This window comes from Pituophis catenifer, unplaced genomic scaffold (genome assembly GCF_029215685.1).
Source record: "Pituophis catenifer annectens isolate HBS135680 unplaced genomic scaffold, rPitCat1.0.hap2 SCAF_15, whole genome shotgun sequence".
NCBI lineage: Eukaryota > Metazoa > Chordata > Lepidosauria > Squamata > Colubridae > Pituophis > Pituophis catenifer.
This window is the reverse complement of record NW_027256895.1, coordinates 6,109,570-6,122,146: the sequence shown is the minus strand read 5'-3', so window position 1 is coordinate 6,122,146 and position 12,577 is coordinate 6,109,570. Positions and strand designations below refer to the sequence as shown.

General features: G+C 38.3%; 1 protein-coding gene across 1 annotated transcript; it reads left to right on the top strand.

The window, feature by feature from the left end:
• The first annotated feature begins 3,572 nt into the window (after window positions 1-3,572).
• Window positions 3,573-8,983, top strand: LOC139324794 (vomeronasal type-2 receptor 26-like). Its single transcript, XM_070954542.1, has 4 exons — window positions 3,573-4,358; window positions 6,029-6,256; window positions 7,024-7,150; window positions 8,085-8,983. Exons 1-4 carry the CDS (start codon window positions 3,573-3,575, stop codon window positions 8,981-8,983), a joined length of 2,040 nt encoding a protein of 679 aa, XP_070810643.1.
• The last annotated feature ends 3,594 nt before the right edge of the window (window positions 8,984-12,577 follow it).

The following is a 12,577-nucleotide window of genomic DNA, read 5'->3' as shown; positions in this document are numbered from 1 at the left end:
AAATTCAGCAACAATTAAGGTATCAATCTCGTTATAAAGTAAATCTTGAACCCCAGGGAGTTTGGCACAAAGGGATAATAATGGCTCCGTCAGATTTATTGCTACAAGTTGCCTCCTTTGTTTCTTCTTTTGCAGAACATCTGTTCAATCCTAGTGATAGTCAGTATAGAAATTTGCACACACAAGGAACTTCAAATAGAAAATGATGGGATTTCTGATTAGATGCATTGTCAGATATCAACCTTGGCTCAATCATTGAATGAACCACTGAAATACAAACTTCCTTATGGACAGGAGACACAAATATTTTCACTAAGACAAACGCCTGAAGATGTTGTTCCTTCTGATGTTCTTGGTGCAGAAAGCACTTACTCTGAGCTGCCCTGCGAGTGATGCTTTCCTGATTCCCCATGAGTGGTACCAGCCTGGTGATCTCATCGTGGGTGGGATGGTGTCTCAGATAATTCACTACTTTTTTGAAATAGAATTTAAAGAACATCCTTCTCTAATACCTTATGATTTACCAAAGTAAGGATTCTTTTTCCTTTCTATTCACTTTCTCATCTTAGCCAGATCTCCCATAATTGCTTATATGACTAATAGCTCTTTGAGAATAAATGCATAGTTTTGTATATAAACTTACACTTGTTTCCTTGTCTTTCAAACTTATCGGATTATGGGAAAACAAATCATTTTCATTGTGTTAAAATCTTAATCACGAAATGTATGAAACTATTCTGCAAGAAGTTCCTTTGGGGAACATTTAGGGAGTATAATTATCTAGTCTATGCAGTCACTCCTTGCATAACTTACATATATTAATCATCATTTTCTTTTCACTGTATTAAGTCTAACAAGAAGTCTTTTGGAGAACAATTAGGGAGTGTAAGATAATTGAAATTATCTAGTCTGTGCAGTCACTCCTTGCATAACTTACATGTATTAAAAGAGTGATACTTGCTGGTTGTATTCGATTTTGTGGCAAGCTGATAGAAATAAATGTAATAGCTTGGAAAAAAAAAATCACAACTTTGTTCTATACTTATTTGTGGCAAATCATGGAAACACTGTACATAGTTGAAAACTATACAAATTATTGAGTGTTTCTACAAAGACTCTCATCTTCTCACTTACAAAAGAGACAGAAGTGGTTATTACTCATATATTAATGGTTTCACCATGAAAGAATTGTCAACGTATTTTGTTTAAATTATTTGCAGTGTAATAACCAAATTCTACCAGCATGCCCTCACCTTGCCCTTTGCTGTGAAGGAGATCAATGAGGACTCCCAGATTTTACCTAACATCACCCTTGGGTTCCACATCTATGACAGTTACAACAACCCAAGGATGACCTATCGCACCACTCTGGACCTGCTTTTCAAATCCCAGGAATTTGTCCCAAACTACAAATGTGATAGCCAGAAGAATCTCATGGCCATCATTGGGGGACTAAGTCCTGATACATCATCCGTTATGGCAGAAAGTATAAATGTCTACAAAATTCCACAGGTAGTTTGGGATGGAGTGAGAGAGAAAAGTCTTTTGTAATTGATAGTAGATACTAGTTGTTATGTATATAGTTTTGGCGGGAGATTTAAACAACAATAGGTCACTTGTGATTGGTCAGCTGCCCGGCTGGCCGGGTATATAAGGAGGGCTGTTTGCCTGTAACTTTTGCTGAAGTCTCACTCTACATTAAAGAGCTGTTGTCACTACCTTGCTTCTGCCTCCTCAATTGCCCAACTCAACACTAGTTGCTTGCCATACCTTTCTCCAGGAATTCAATTAAATACACTTTTATCACCCCTCATCTGTTTTTCTTACAACTCAATAGACTGGCTCAAGGTAATCCAATGAATTCAAAACCTTTTATTACAATCATACATGTGTTTTGACAGCCAACCAGCAATAGATCACAACTCTTCTTACTACAATTTTGCTTGGTATATGATAAAAATAGTTTAGAATATAACTCAACTGTTTTTCTTAGCAATTGTTTAAGGATTGGTGCTATAGAGTTAATTAGTATTTTGCCATTCCTTTCTGCAGATTTCAATTTTGTTCTCTTTGCTCTCCCTTCTGCAATTGTTCCCACAACTCAGTATGTTGGCTCAAAATAATCAGTCAAGAAAATCTAAATCTTTTATTACAATAGTAGATTAGAAAATTTAAATTTAAATCATAAATTATAGTTCAAATTTTATCTTATTTGAGAGGGTCACTAGGAGGATAGAAAAGGCTGGCTAGCACATAGAACACAGAACACAGAATAATAGAGTGGGAAGGTTTCTTGGGGGTATTCTAGTCCAACCCCCTCTTCGAGCAGGGGACCCAATACCATTTCTGATAAATCACTGTCTAGTCTCTTTTTGAAAGCCTCCAGTGATGGAGCACCCACAACTTCTGAAGTCAAGTTGTTCCATTGGTTGATAGTTTTTACAGTTAGGACATTTCTCCTTAGTTCTAGGTGACTTCTCTCCTTGATTAATTTCCATCCATTGTTTCTTCTCTTGCCTTCTGGTGCTTTGCAAAATAGTTTAACCCCCTCATCTTTGTATGAGCCCCTCAAATATGGGAACACTGCTATCATGTCTCATTTGTTTTAGGGAGGATCTCCTTTCAGCCACTTCCTGAAATCAAAGCTATCTGCATTTTCACTGCTGACCTCAACTCAGCTCTATATTCCACCAAGCCACCCGATAATAGGTCACAACTCACTTTGGTATGTCTTGGTTGGGTCTGATAGTAATAACTGAATTTAAAACTCAACTGATTTTCCTTGAAATTGTTGAAGGATTGGTCCTACGTGGTACTTTTGGAGATCTCTATAATAATTGCAGTAAATGAAGACATGATTAACCCAGAATCTCATGGGCATACTCTTTCATCTATAAGTATTTTATTTTATCTGCTACAAATAATGGAAGAAGGTAATCCAGTAAATCTAGCTCTTCTTTGTAGAAGCCCCTCAAATGTTGCACTATTGCTGTCATGCCTCCCCTAGTCCTTCATTTCATCACACTAGACATACCCAATTCCTGTAACTGAATTCTTTTGGATATCTCTATAATAATTGTAGTAAAGGAAGACATGATTAATCCTTTCTATTCCTCCAGAATCTCATGGGCATAGTCTTTCGTGTACAAGTATTTTATTTTATCTGCTACAAAGAAGGGAAGAAGGTAGTCCAGTAAGTCTAGCTCTTAAGAATCCTTTCCTTAGGCCAAGAAGAGTTCACAAGCTCAGATAGTTAGCAAGTTTCCAGATGTTCTAAAAGGATGAACATCCTGGAACTCTGTATTAGGAAACTGAGTGTGGTTGTAATCTAGTTATATTTCATATGAGAAAATATTTCATCTTGGGGTTTTAGTTGCTTCTCTTTTTCATCAGAATTGTCATAATCTACACTGAATATAGGGATACCTTCATTAAATTTCTAACAAGCAATCTTCATATTTGTTCCATGATTTTCATGAAGAACAAATTTCTCTTTTTTGTATCTTTAGTTGACTTATGGTTCCTTTGCCCAAGAAGACTTTCAGATTACTGAGTTATTTCCACTTTATTGCATGGTCCCAAAAGAGGAGCATCAGCACACTGGACTTATTCAACTTCTTCTCCATTTTGGATGGACATGGATTGGACTCTTTACTTCTGAAAATAAGGAAGAATGTTTTTTGCAGAAACTACAGTCGTTGCTTTCACAGAATGGGGTCTGTTTAGCTTTCACAGAAAAAATTCCACAACATATCCACTTGGAAGATTTGTCCCAATTGTCTAATTCAGTCTCAATTATTGATGAGAAACTATTAGATCAGAAAGCAAATACATTTCTTGTCTATGGAGAAACATTCACAATAGCGTGGCTCAGAACTGTCATGTTTCTACGTGATCCTGAAAATAAAGAGAGTGCAACATTTAGGAAAGTTTGGATCCTGATGAATCCAATTGATTTCATTCTGTTGGGAGGCCAAAGGAGTTGGGATCTCCAGATGTTCCATGGGGCTCTTTCCTTTACTGTGCATTCAAGAGACATTCAAGGCTTTAAAGAATTTCTTCAAGTCATCAAACCTTCAGTTCACAAAGACGAATTTCTTCAAGTTGTTTGGGAACAATTGTTCGATTGTTCATTTTCAAATATAGAATTATCTTCAACAATCAATGAAACTTGTAGTGGGGAAGAGAATTTGGGGGATCTGCCTGCACCTCTGTTTGAGTTTCAGATGACTGGCCAAAGCTACAGTATCTACAATGGTGTTTATGTAGTGGCACATTCTTTGCATGAGGCAGTGAGATCAAAATCCCAACCAAGAGAGATTCAAAGGGTTGAATTTCCAAATCTGCTGCCTTGGCAGGTAATCTTTCCATACCTATCTTTTATTTCAATGATTATCCACAATCCTCCACAATCTAATATAGCTTATTTACCTTCATTTATGGCTCCAAATCAATAGAGAGACTGAGGCAACAAAGCTATTAGTTTTATAAAGTAAGAGAATGAGCATTAACCTAAAACATAAAGTTGTCTAAGTCCAAAATTTGAAGCCTGGTGGCATTAGGTATTTTATTGTGAGTAGAGGAATGGAGGAAAATATCTCTGGACTCTCTCAATTGTATTTATGTCCAATATGCAGTGTAGGTTCCAGACAGATGAGCTGTATTCGAGAATTGGTCTAGCAAATGTTTTGTATGATCTAGTTAGTAGTACAATATTACCAAAGAAGAAGCTACACAAGATTAGGTTAACAACTCTTAATGCCTTTTTGGCAATGTTACAGTGTTACAATGTTACAGTGGACTCTGGCACTTAGGTTTTTAGAGATGAGTACTCCAAGGTCCTTAACAAAATGAGGGTCGTCTACAAGGTCGTGTCCATCCAGTTTGTATTTTATATTCTCATTTTTTTTTTTTTTTTGCTGATGTAAAAGACAGGGCATTTGTTGGTTGAGATTTTCAGTTGCCACTGATTTGACCATTCTGACACATAGTCAACATCTTTTTGAAGGATAGCAGCATTGTCGGTGATGTTGAATAGTTTTACATCGTCAGCGAAGAGAACGCAATTTCTTTTTATATGATCTAATATGATCAAAAGCCTTTTTGGTGCAGCAGACTAAAGTGCTATTATGTAGCACCAGCTGCCTGCAATTACTGTGAGTTCAAATCTCACCAGGCTCAAGGTTGACTCAGCCTTCCATCCTTTCGAGGTAGGTAAAATGAGGAGCCAGATATGGGCAGTATGCCCACTCTGTAAACTGCTTAGAGAAGATTGTAAAGCACTGTGAAGCTGTATATAAGTCTAAGTGCTATTGCTATCCAAAATTATCCTCAACCAGTTCTCTAATCTACTTCTCCTTGGCTCATGAACATTTCAAAGTAGGGATGCAGAGCATTCTCTCTCTATCAGTGTTAAAGAGGAATGGACCAAATGTCACTTTTTTTCAGCTCTGGCATCCACCCTTTAAAACAACTCTATGTTTGAAAGAATCCCTCCCTCCCTCGCTCTCCCTCTCCCTCCCTCTTTCTCCCTCTCCCACCCTCCCTCCCTCTCTCTCTCTCACTTTCTCTCTCTCTCTCTCAAATGAATTGAGTCTCAGATGATAAAATCTGGCTAAAGGAAATTTGTCAGGACTCATGATGTTAAATACATTTCTACTAACAGAGAACAAAAAATGTAGGATGAGTTTAGATATGGTCCAAGTTTGATTGTCTAGTTGTTTAAATAGTGAATATAAATCATATCTGAATCAAGTTGTATAATGTCAATACCTCATTTTGATGTTGATTTATTAACTGCTGTTTTCATTTTTCCCCTGGAAGTAATATTAAATTAATACTAGAACAGCGTCTTTCTCTAAAATATAGATTATCTATATTCTAAGGGTTGTTATTTGTTATTTGTGAGAGCAATGGGAAGTGTAAGTTAAAGATACTGGCCACTTTTTCATTATTATCCTTCCAACTCCCTTCCCCTCCCTCCCTCCCTCCTTCCCTCTCTCCCTCTCTTTCATTCTCTTTCAAGTAGCTCCATTCATTTCTTCAAGGCATTTCTTTTAACAATTCAGCTGGGGAGAGAGTGTTCCTGAATCAGAAAGGGGAAGCAACAGGTGGATTCGACATCACCAACTTGATCACTTTTCCAAACAGATCCTTTCAGAGAATTAGAGTTGGAAAGATGGGTCCTCATATTCCCAATGCGAAGGAATTAATCATTGATGAAGAGCTGATTGTGTGGCATCCCGCTTTTAACCAGGTGTGGAATCATTTAATCAACTCTTCCTTGATCCATTATGGTCCAATATTAAACATAGTCTCTTTAGAAATCTAATTTGTGATTTTTGAAATGGCATATTCTGTACAAATATTGTCAATGATCAAGCTCTCATCAAATTGACAAAATGACATTACAATTGAAAAGATAGGCATTCACAATTGGGTTGCATTTCCATTTGAAATCATAAGATACTGTTTCCGTAATATTGTACTCACATATATTTCTTCCTGCCATTCTCCAAACACTCCCTTTGCACATCCTTATAATGTCAACATTTTAATGGATAGTATAAATATGTGATGGCTCAGTGGTTAAAGAAACTGAGCTTCACAGCTGGAAAGCTGACCGCCAGGGTTTGAGACCTGAGCACCATGCAATAGGTTGAGCTCCCATTCCTGCCTCAGCTCCATCCCACCTAGGAACTCAAAAGGATGGAAATGTGAGTAGAGTCATTGGTACCATTTTGGTGAGAAGGTAACTATGTTCCTTGTGCCTTTGGCGTATAGCCATGCTGGCCACATGACCATGGAAAATATCTTCAGACATTATTGGCTCCCTCGGCCAAGAAACACTGTGAGCCCTGTGCCCTAAAGTTGAACACAACTGGACAGGGAAACCTTTACCTCATAAATACACCTGGACTAACCCTTTGAGGATTCAAATATTCTTCCTCCCACCAGAAAGGAGGACAATACAAACTGCTTAAAAAACCCTCTTTGCAAAAACCTTTTTATGTTTATCACCAGGTTCTTCCAATTTCTCTGTGTAATGAGCATTGCTCCCCTGGATACTGGAAGAAAGGGATAGAAGGAAAACAATTCTGTTGCTACGACTGTGTTCTGTGTCCAGAAGGGAAGATTTCAGATCAAAAAGGTAGGTTAGACATTCCAGCAAGTCCTCAATAGAAGCAAATTGTAATACACTGTTTTAGTGTCACAAGTAGTTTTTTTTTGAATTCTTCAAGCTGAATATTCATTTTTATACCTGTGAATCACAGTGCCCAGTAGAGCTGAGCTCTTATATCCACCCCTACAGATTTCTTCTCTGTGTTTTGGAAAAATGGGAAAGTCAAAATGGCCAAAATTTTAATAATTTTGAAAATTTATTAGACTGGACTGTATTTCAGTGAATAATCGCCCTTTCCATTGTACTTGTCAGCATTCCAGAAAAAAACCCAACTTCAAGTAAAGATGCGGAAGCAGGCATTTTCCAAAGTTCTCTTTACTAGAATAGGCAAACTGGCACATCTGGGGAAACCCGAATCTGAAAAGCCCAGGTTTTCCTTCAGTAAGTCAAAGCTCCCAAAACTATCCCCTTTTCCACCCAGTCAGTCACATGCTCCAATCAACATCCGTTCCATCCCGATCCAGCCCCCTGACCACTCCTTCTCCAGAAGCTGCATCGCCCTGACCTTGCCCGACAGGAAGAATGCTATTATGTCTACTAACCCCCTCTCCTAAATCCCCATTCCTACTTTCCCACACATGAGAAGGTGGCAGCATTGGAGCTTCCGGCCTAATATGGCTTCCAAAGCTGCCAGTATTTCTGTTATGGTGGTCCCAGCTTATTCAATGATGGGAAAACTGCATTTCCATAGAAACATGATCCAACTGGTAGCAAATACAAAAAAGAAAAAGAAAGAAAAAAAAGAAAGAAAGAAAGAAAGAAAGAAAGAAAGAAAGAAAGAAAGAAAGAAAGAAAGAAAGAAAGAAAGAAAATCTTGAGAGGCATAATTCTTGGCACCCATAAAGAATATTATTCTCAACAATATGGAATGTATAAAAACATGCCTTGGCTTTTCTTTCAGATATGGATGACTGTTTCGAATGTTCAGAAGATCATTATCCAAATAAAGAAAAGAAAGGATGTATTTTGAAACTGGTGGTTTTTCTAACTTTTGAAGAATCCTTAGGACTTGGTTTATCCTCAGTAGCTCTTTGTTTCTTCTTCTTGACATCTTGGGTACTTGGAACTTTTATTAAGCACAGGGATACTCCCATTGTAAGAGCCAACAACAGGTCCCTCACGTACACCCTCCTTGTCTCTCTTCTGCTCTGTTTTCTCTCCTCTTTGCTCTTCCTCAGTCAACCTGGCAAAGTGACCTGCCTTCTCCGACAATCAATGTTTGGCATCACCTTCTCAGTGGCCATTTCTAGTGTATTGGCCAAAACCATCACTGTGGTTGTGGCTTTCATGGCCACTAAACCAGGATCTCAGATGAGGAAATGGGTGGGGAAAAGATTGGCTTTTTCTATTGTCCTTTCATGCTCCCTATTACAAGTATGTATTTCTATAATTTGGTTGTCAACATTTCCTCCCTTCCCTGAGTTGGACATGCATTCAGAGCTCCAAGAAATGATTTTACAGTGCAATGAGGGGTCAGCTTTCTTCTTCTACTGTGTCCTGGGCTACATGGGTATTTTGGCCATCGCCAGCTTTATTGTGGCTTTCCTTGCCCGTAAATTACCTGACAGCTTTAATGAAGCCAAGTTCATCACCTTCAGCATTTTGGCCTTCTGCAGTGTGTGGATCTCCTTCTTTCCAACCTATCTGAGCACAAAAGGAAAAGCCATGGTAGCTGTGGAGGTCTTCTCCATCTTGTCCTCGAGCGCTGCATTACTGGGATGCATATTCCTGCCAAAATGCTACATCATTGTTTTCAGACCTGACCTCAACCACAGGGAGCAACTGATAAAGAGGAATTAACACTTGGTGTAATATTTCTGGCTTTGAGAAATTGCTCACACAAAAAAAGACAGAAGGATTGTTTGCTATCCATAGGAGACATTTAGAAGTCCTTAATTCTGACAACAGAGGATTGATGGGGGATTATCTTGATCACTAAGATTTATTATAGTTGCCAATTGCAAAAGAAATGCTCATGCTTCTGCATTTGCAATCATTCTCCAAAATTCTTTAATGAAACACCTTCCCTCTTTCAACACCCCAAGATTGCAAGAGATTGAGAATCCACTTGTCCAATGTTTGTAGTTTACTTATTGTATTTATGAAGCAAATTTATATAGTTGACTACATGCTCACAGTGATTCTAGGCAGTGTATAAGCAAGAAAACACAATATACACAAAAATGAAAATAAAAAATGCTATCTCCTCGGCAGGGGTGACATCTAAAAATTTTCACTACCAGTTCTGTGGGCGTGGCTTAATTAGTGGGTGGGGCTTGGTGGTCAGGTGACTGGGTGGGCATGGCTTGTTGGTCAGGTGGGCGTGGCCAAGTCGATGTCACTTTGTTGCCCTTTTTTAACCTACAAAACACAACACAACACAACTGGCTCAACCACAAGGTAAAAGCAACTGTGCTAGACCCAAAATGGCCCCTGCAACAAGCAGGAACCTCACACAGTCACAAAAAACCCAAAAAACCAACTTTCACACTTTACACACACACAACACAACACAACACAACACAACACAACACAACACAACTGGCTCACCAACAATGTAAAAGCAGCTGTGCTAGACCCAAAATGGCCCCTGCAACAAGCAGGAACCTCACTCAGCCCCAAAAAGTCCAAAAAACCAACTTTCACACTTTACACACACAAAATTCCACATACAGCTTTGTAAGATTTTGTGTGTGTGTGTAGTTAGAGTGAAACACTACAGAAACACACAAAATCTCAGAAAGCTGCACCAATATTATTTTATATAAAAGCAACTAAATTAAAACTTCCTAATCTTTAAATGGCTAGGCCTAAAAAAAGAACAACTAAAAAAAAAACCCCAATTAACTATTTTTTTTAAAGCTCCCAAAGGGGAAAAAAACTTACAGGCAGGCAGGCAGGCAGGCAGGCAGATAGAGCTGCTCATTGATGAGCTTGATTGCAGGCAGGGAGATTCAGTTGCTTGCTGTTGCAATGGATTGCAGAGATTACAGCAAGCGAAGCAAAGCAGGCGTTGCGACAAGCAGCTAAGGTAAGCAAGCTGGAGGCTGTGGTGTGGGGGGGAGATTTTTGCTGCCGGTTCTCCGAACTGCCCATTGCCATCGCTACCTACTCGCCCGAGCCGGTCCGAACCGGGAGCATTTCAGCCCCACTCCCTGATGACAACATAAATTTAAATAAGCCATTTAATTGGCTCCATCCCACTCTGAGCTCCACAGGGCCCCTGACAAAACCAGGCCTTCAGGGCATGATATAAGAGTGTCAAAATGGAGGCCAGTCTCATTTTTGAAGGAATGGGATTCCAGAGGGTTGGAGCCAACACGGAGAAGGCCCTTCTTCTCTGTCCCACCAAATGTACCTCTTAGGGGACATTTTCATGGTTTTTATATTTTCTACTACATTTCATAAATGTAGTAAAAAGGAATTGAATTTTATGAAGTTGTATTTAACACGGTATCAGGGGGATATCCTTTTTGAATTGGCCTGGGGTCTTTGAAATGAGAATATTATAGAGTTTATGAAATATCATTTTTTAAAAAAATCATGCTCACTCTCTATCATCTACCTATTTCCACTGTAACTTATACTTTTAATAATACAAAAAGAATGCAAAAATCCTTAGAATTAATGAACGAGATCCTGATATTTATGTAGATTTTGCATCTCAGGATGAACAACCAAGAATCAATGTCTACGGAGATTTCTAGTCATCCAGGTCATGGTTGTCCCAAAAGTGATTTTTCAAAAGGCAACTGGACTTTCTTGGGTTTTCCTTGAAGATGTTTTGCTTCTCATCCAAGAAGCTTCTTCAGTTCTGATTCTGACCAAGAACTGAAGAAGCTTCCTGGATGAGAAGTAAAATGTCTTTGAGCAAAAGCAAAGAAAGTCCAGTTGCCTTTTCAAAAGTCACCTTTTGGACAACCAAAAATAAAAGGACCAGCACTCTGGAAATACTTTGCAGACTTTAATTTCATAAGGTAGCAATGAAAATTTCAGAGGAGACATTCAAGTGTCCTTGTCTGACAACATACAGGAAGATAAGGATTCCCTGAAGAACACACAACCTACTGAAACAGAGCCATGGAAATTGTGAAAGTCACACCCAGCAACCACAATATTTTCTATGCTGGTTTGTGGCTTTGGAGTTCCCTACTCAAAAAAGATTGCTGCTTTCACTCATAAGTGAAATATTTTATTTGAGAGCCAGCTTTAGATATGAGAGTCAGTTTGATCTAGTGATTTAGGCACCAAGTTAGAAAATGGAAGGCTGTGAGTTCAAGTCCCACCTTAGCCATGAAAGCCTACTGGCTAACTTTGAGCCAGCCACTCTCTCTCACACACATACCTTTTTCCTTTTGTAGGGAAAATTGCTTCTTCCTGCCTTCAAATGCTTTGGAGAATAGGTTGACCCCCTCTTCTTTGTGGCAACTCCTTAGATATTAGAAAACTGCTATCATATCTATCCTATCCTATCCTATCCTATCCTATCCTATCCTATCCTATCCTATCCTATCCTATCCTATCCTATCCTATCCTGTGATATCTATCATATCATATCAGACCATATTATATCATATCATGTACCATATCATATCATACCATATCATACCATATCATATATCATATATCATATATCATATCATATCATATCATATCATATCATATACCATATAATATCTACCGTACACTAAGTAGGAGGAGGAAGGTATGTTAACTACCTTCTCTGCCTTGAGTTATTTCTAAAAATAATTCAACTCAGGACACAAATAAGTAAATAAATAACTAATGATTTTCATTCCACAGCATTCTTTGAATGAAAATGTGGATAACGCCTTCAAAGAAATGTTTGGCTTTTTTGTCAGACCTTAACATGTAAAAAATGTTTCCTCTTCTCTGCTGAACAATTCTATTCGTTTTATATGGAAAATGGGAACTCTGCTCTACAGTGGTAAGGAATGAACATGACCTTCAACACTTAAGGCTATTTTCAATTGCAAATGTCTCTTCGATTAATTTTATTAGCATTTGTTCATTTAAACACAGTTGAACCATCAGTTGAACTCCTTATTCTCTCACAAAAACAAAATAATTATCTCCTACAGGAATCGCCATTTTTATTTTTTTTTTAGCTAGGCCAAAACATCAAGGACTGTGCATCGGGGTATTTAAATTCAGCAACAATTATGGTATCAATTTGGTTATAAAGTAAATCTTGAACCCCAGGGAGTTTGGCACGAAGGGATAATTCTGGCTCCATCAGATTCATTGCTACAAGTTTCCTCCCTCCTTTCTTCTTTTCCAGGACATCTGTTCAATCCTAGTCATAGTCAGTATAGAAATTTGCACACAAATAGAAAATGATGGGATTTCTGATTAGGTGCATTGTCAGATATC

What these genes read in the sequence shown, in the direction of transcription:
- LOC139324794 (XM_070954542.1), top strand. Translation starts at nt 3,573, where the DNA reads ATGGTCCCAAAAGAGGAGCATCAGCACACTGGACTTATTCAACTTCTT. An exon ending in GGCATCCCGCTTTTAACCAG is followed by an intron (nt 6,257 to 7,023) that starts GTGTGGAATCAT and finishes GTTTATCACCAG; the next exon opens with GTTCTTCCAATTTCTCTGTG. An exon ending in GAAGATTTCAGATCAAAAAG is followed by an intron (nt 7,151 to 8,084) that starts GTAGGTTAGACA and finishes CTTTTCTTTCAG; the next exon opens with ATATGGATGACTGTTTCGAA.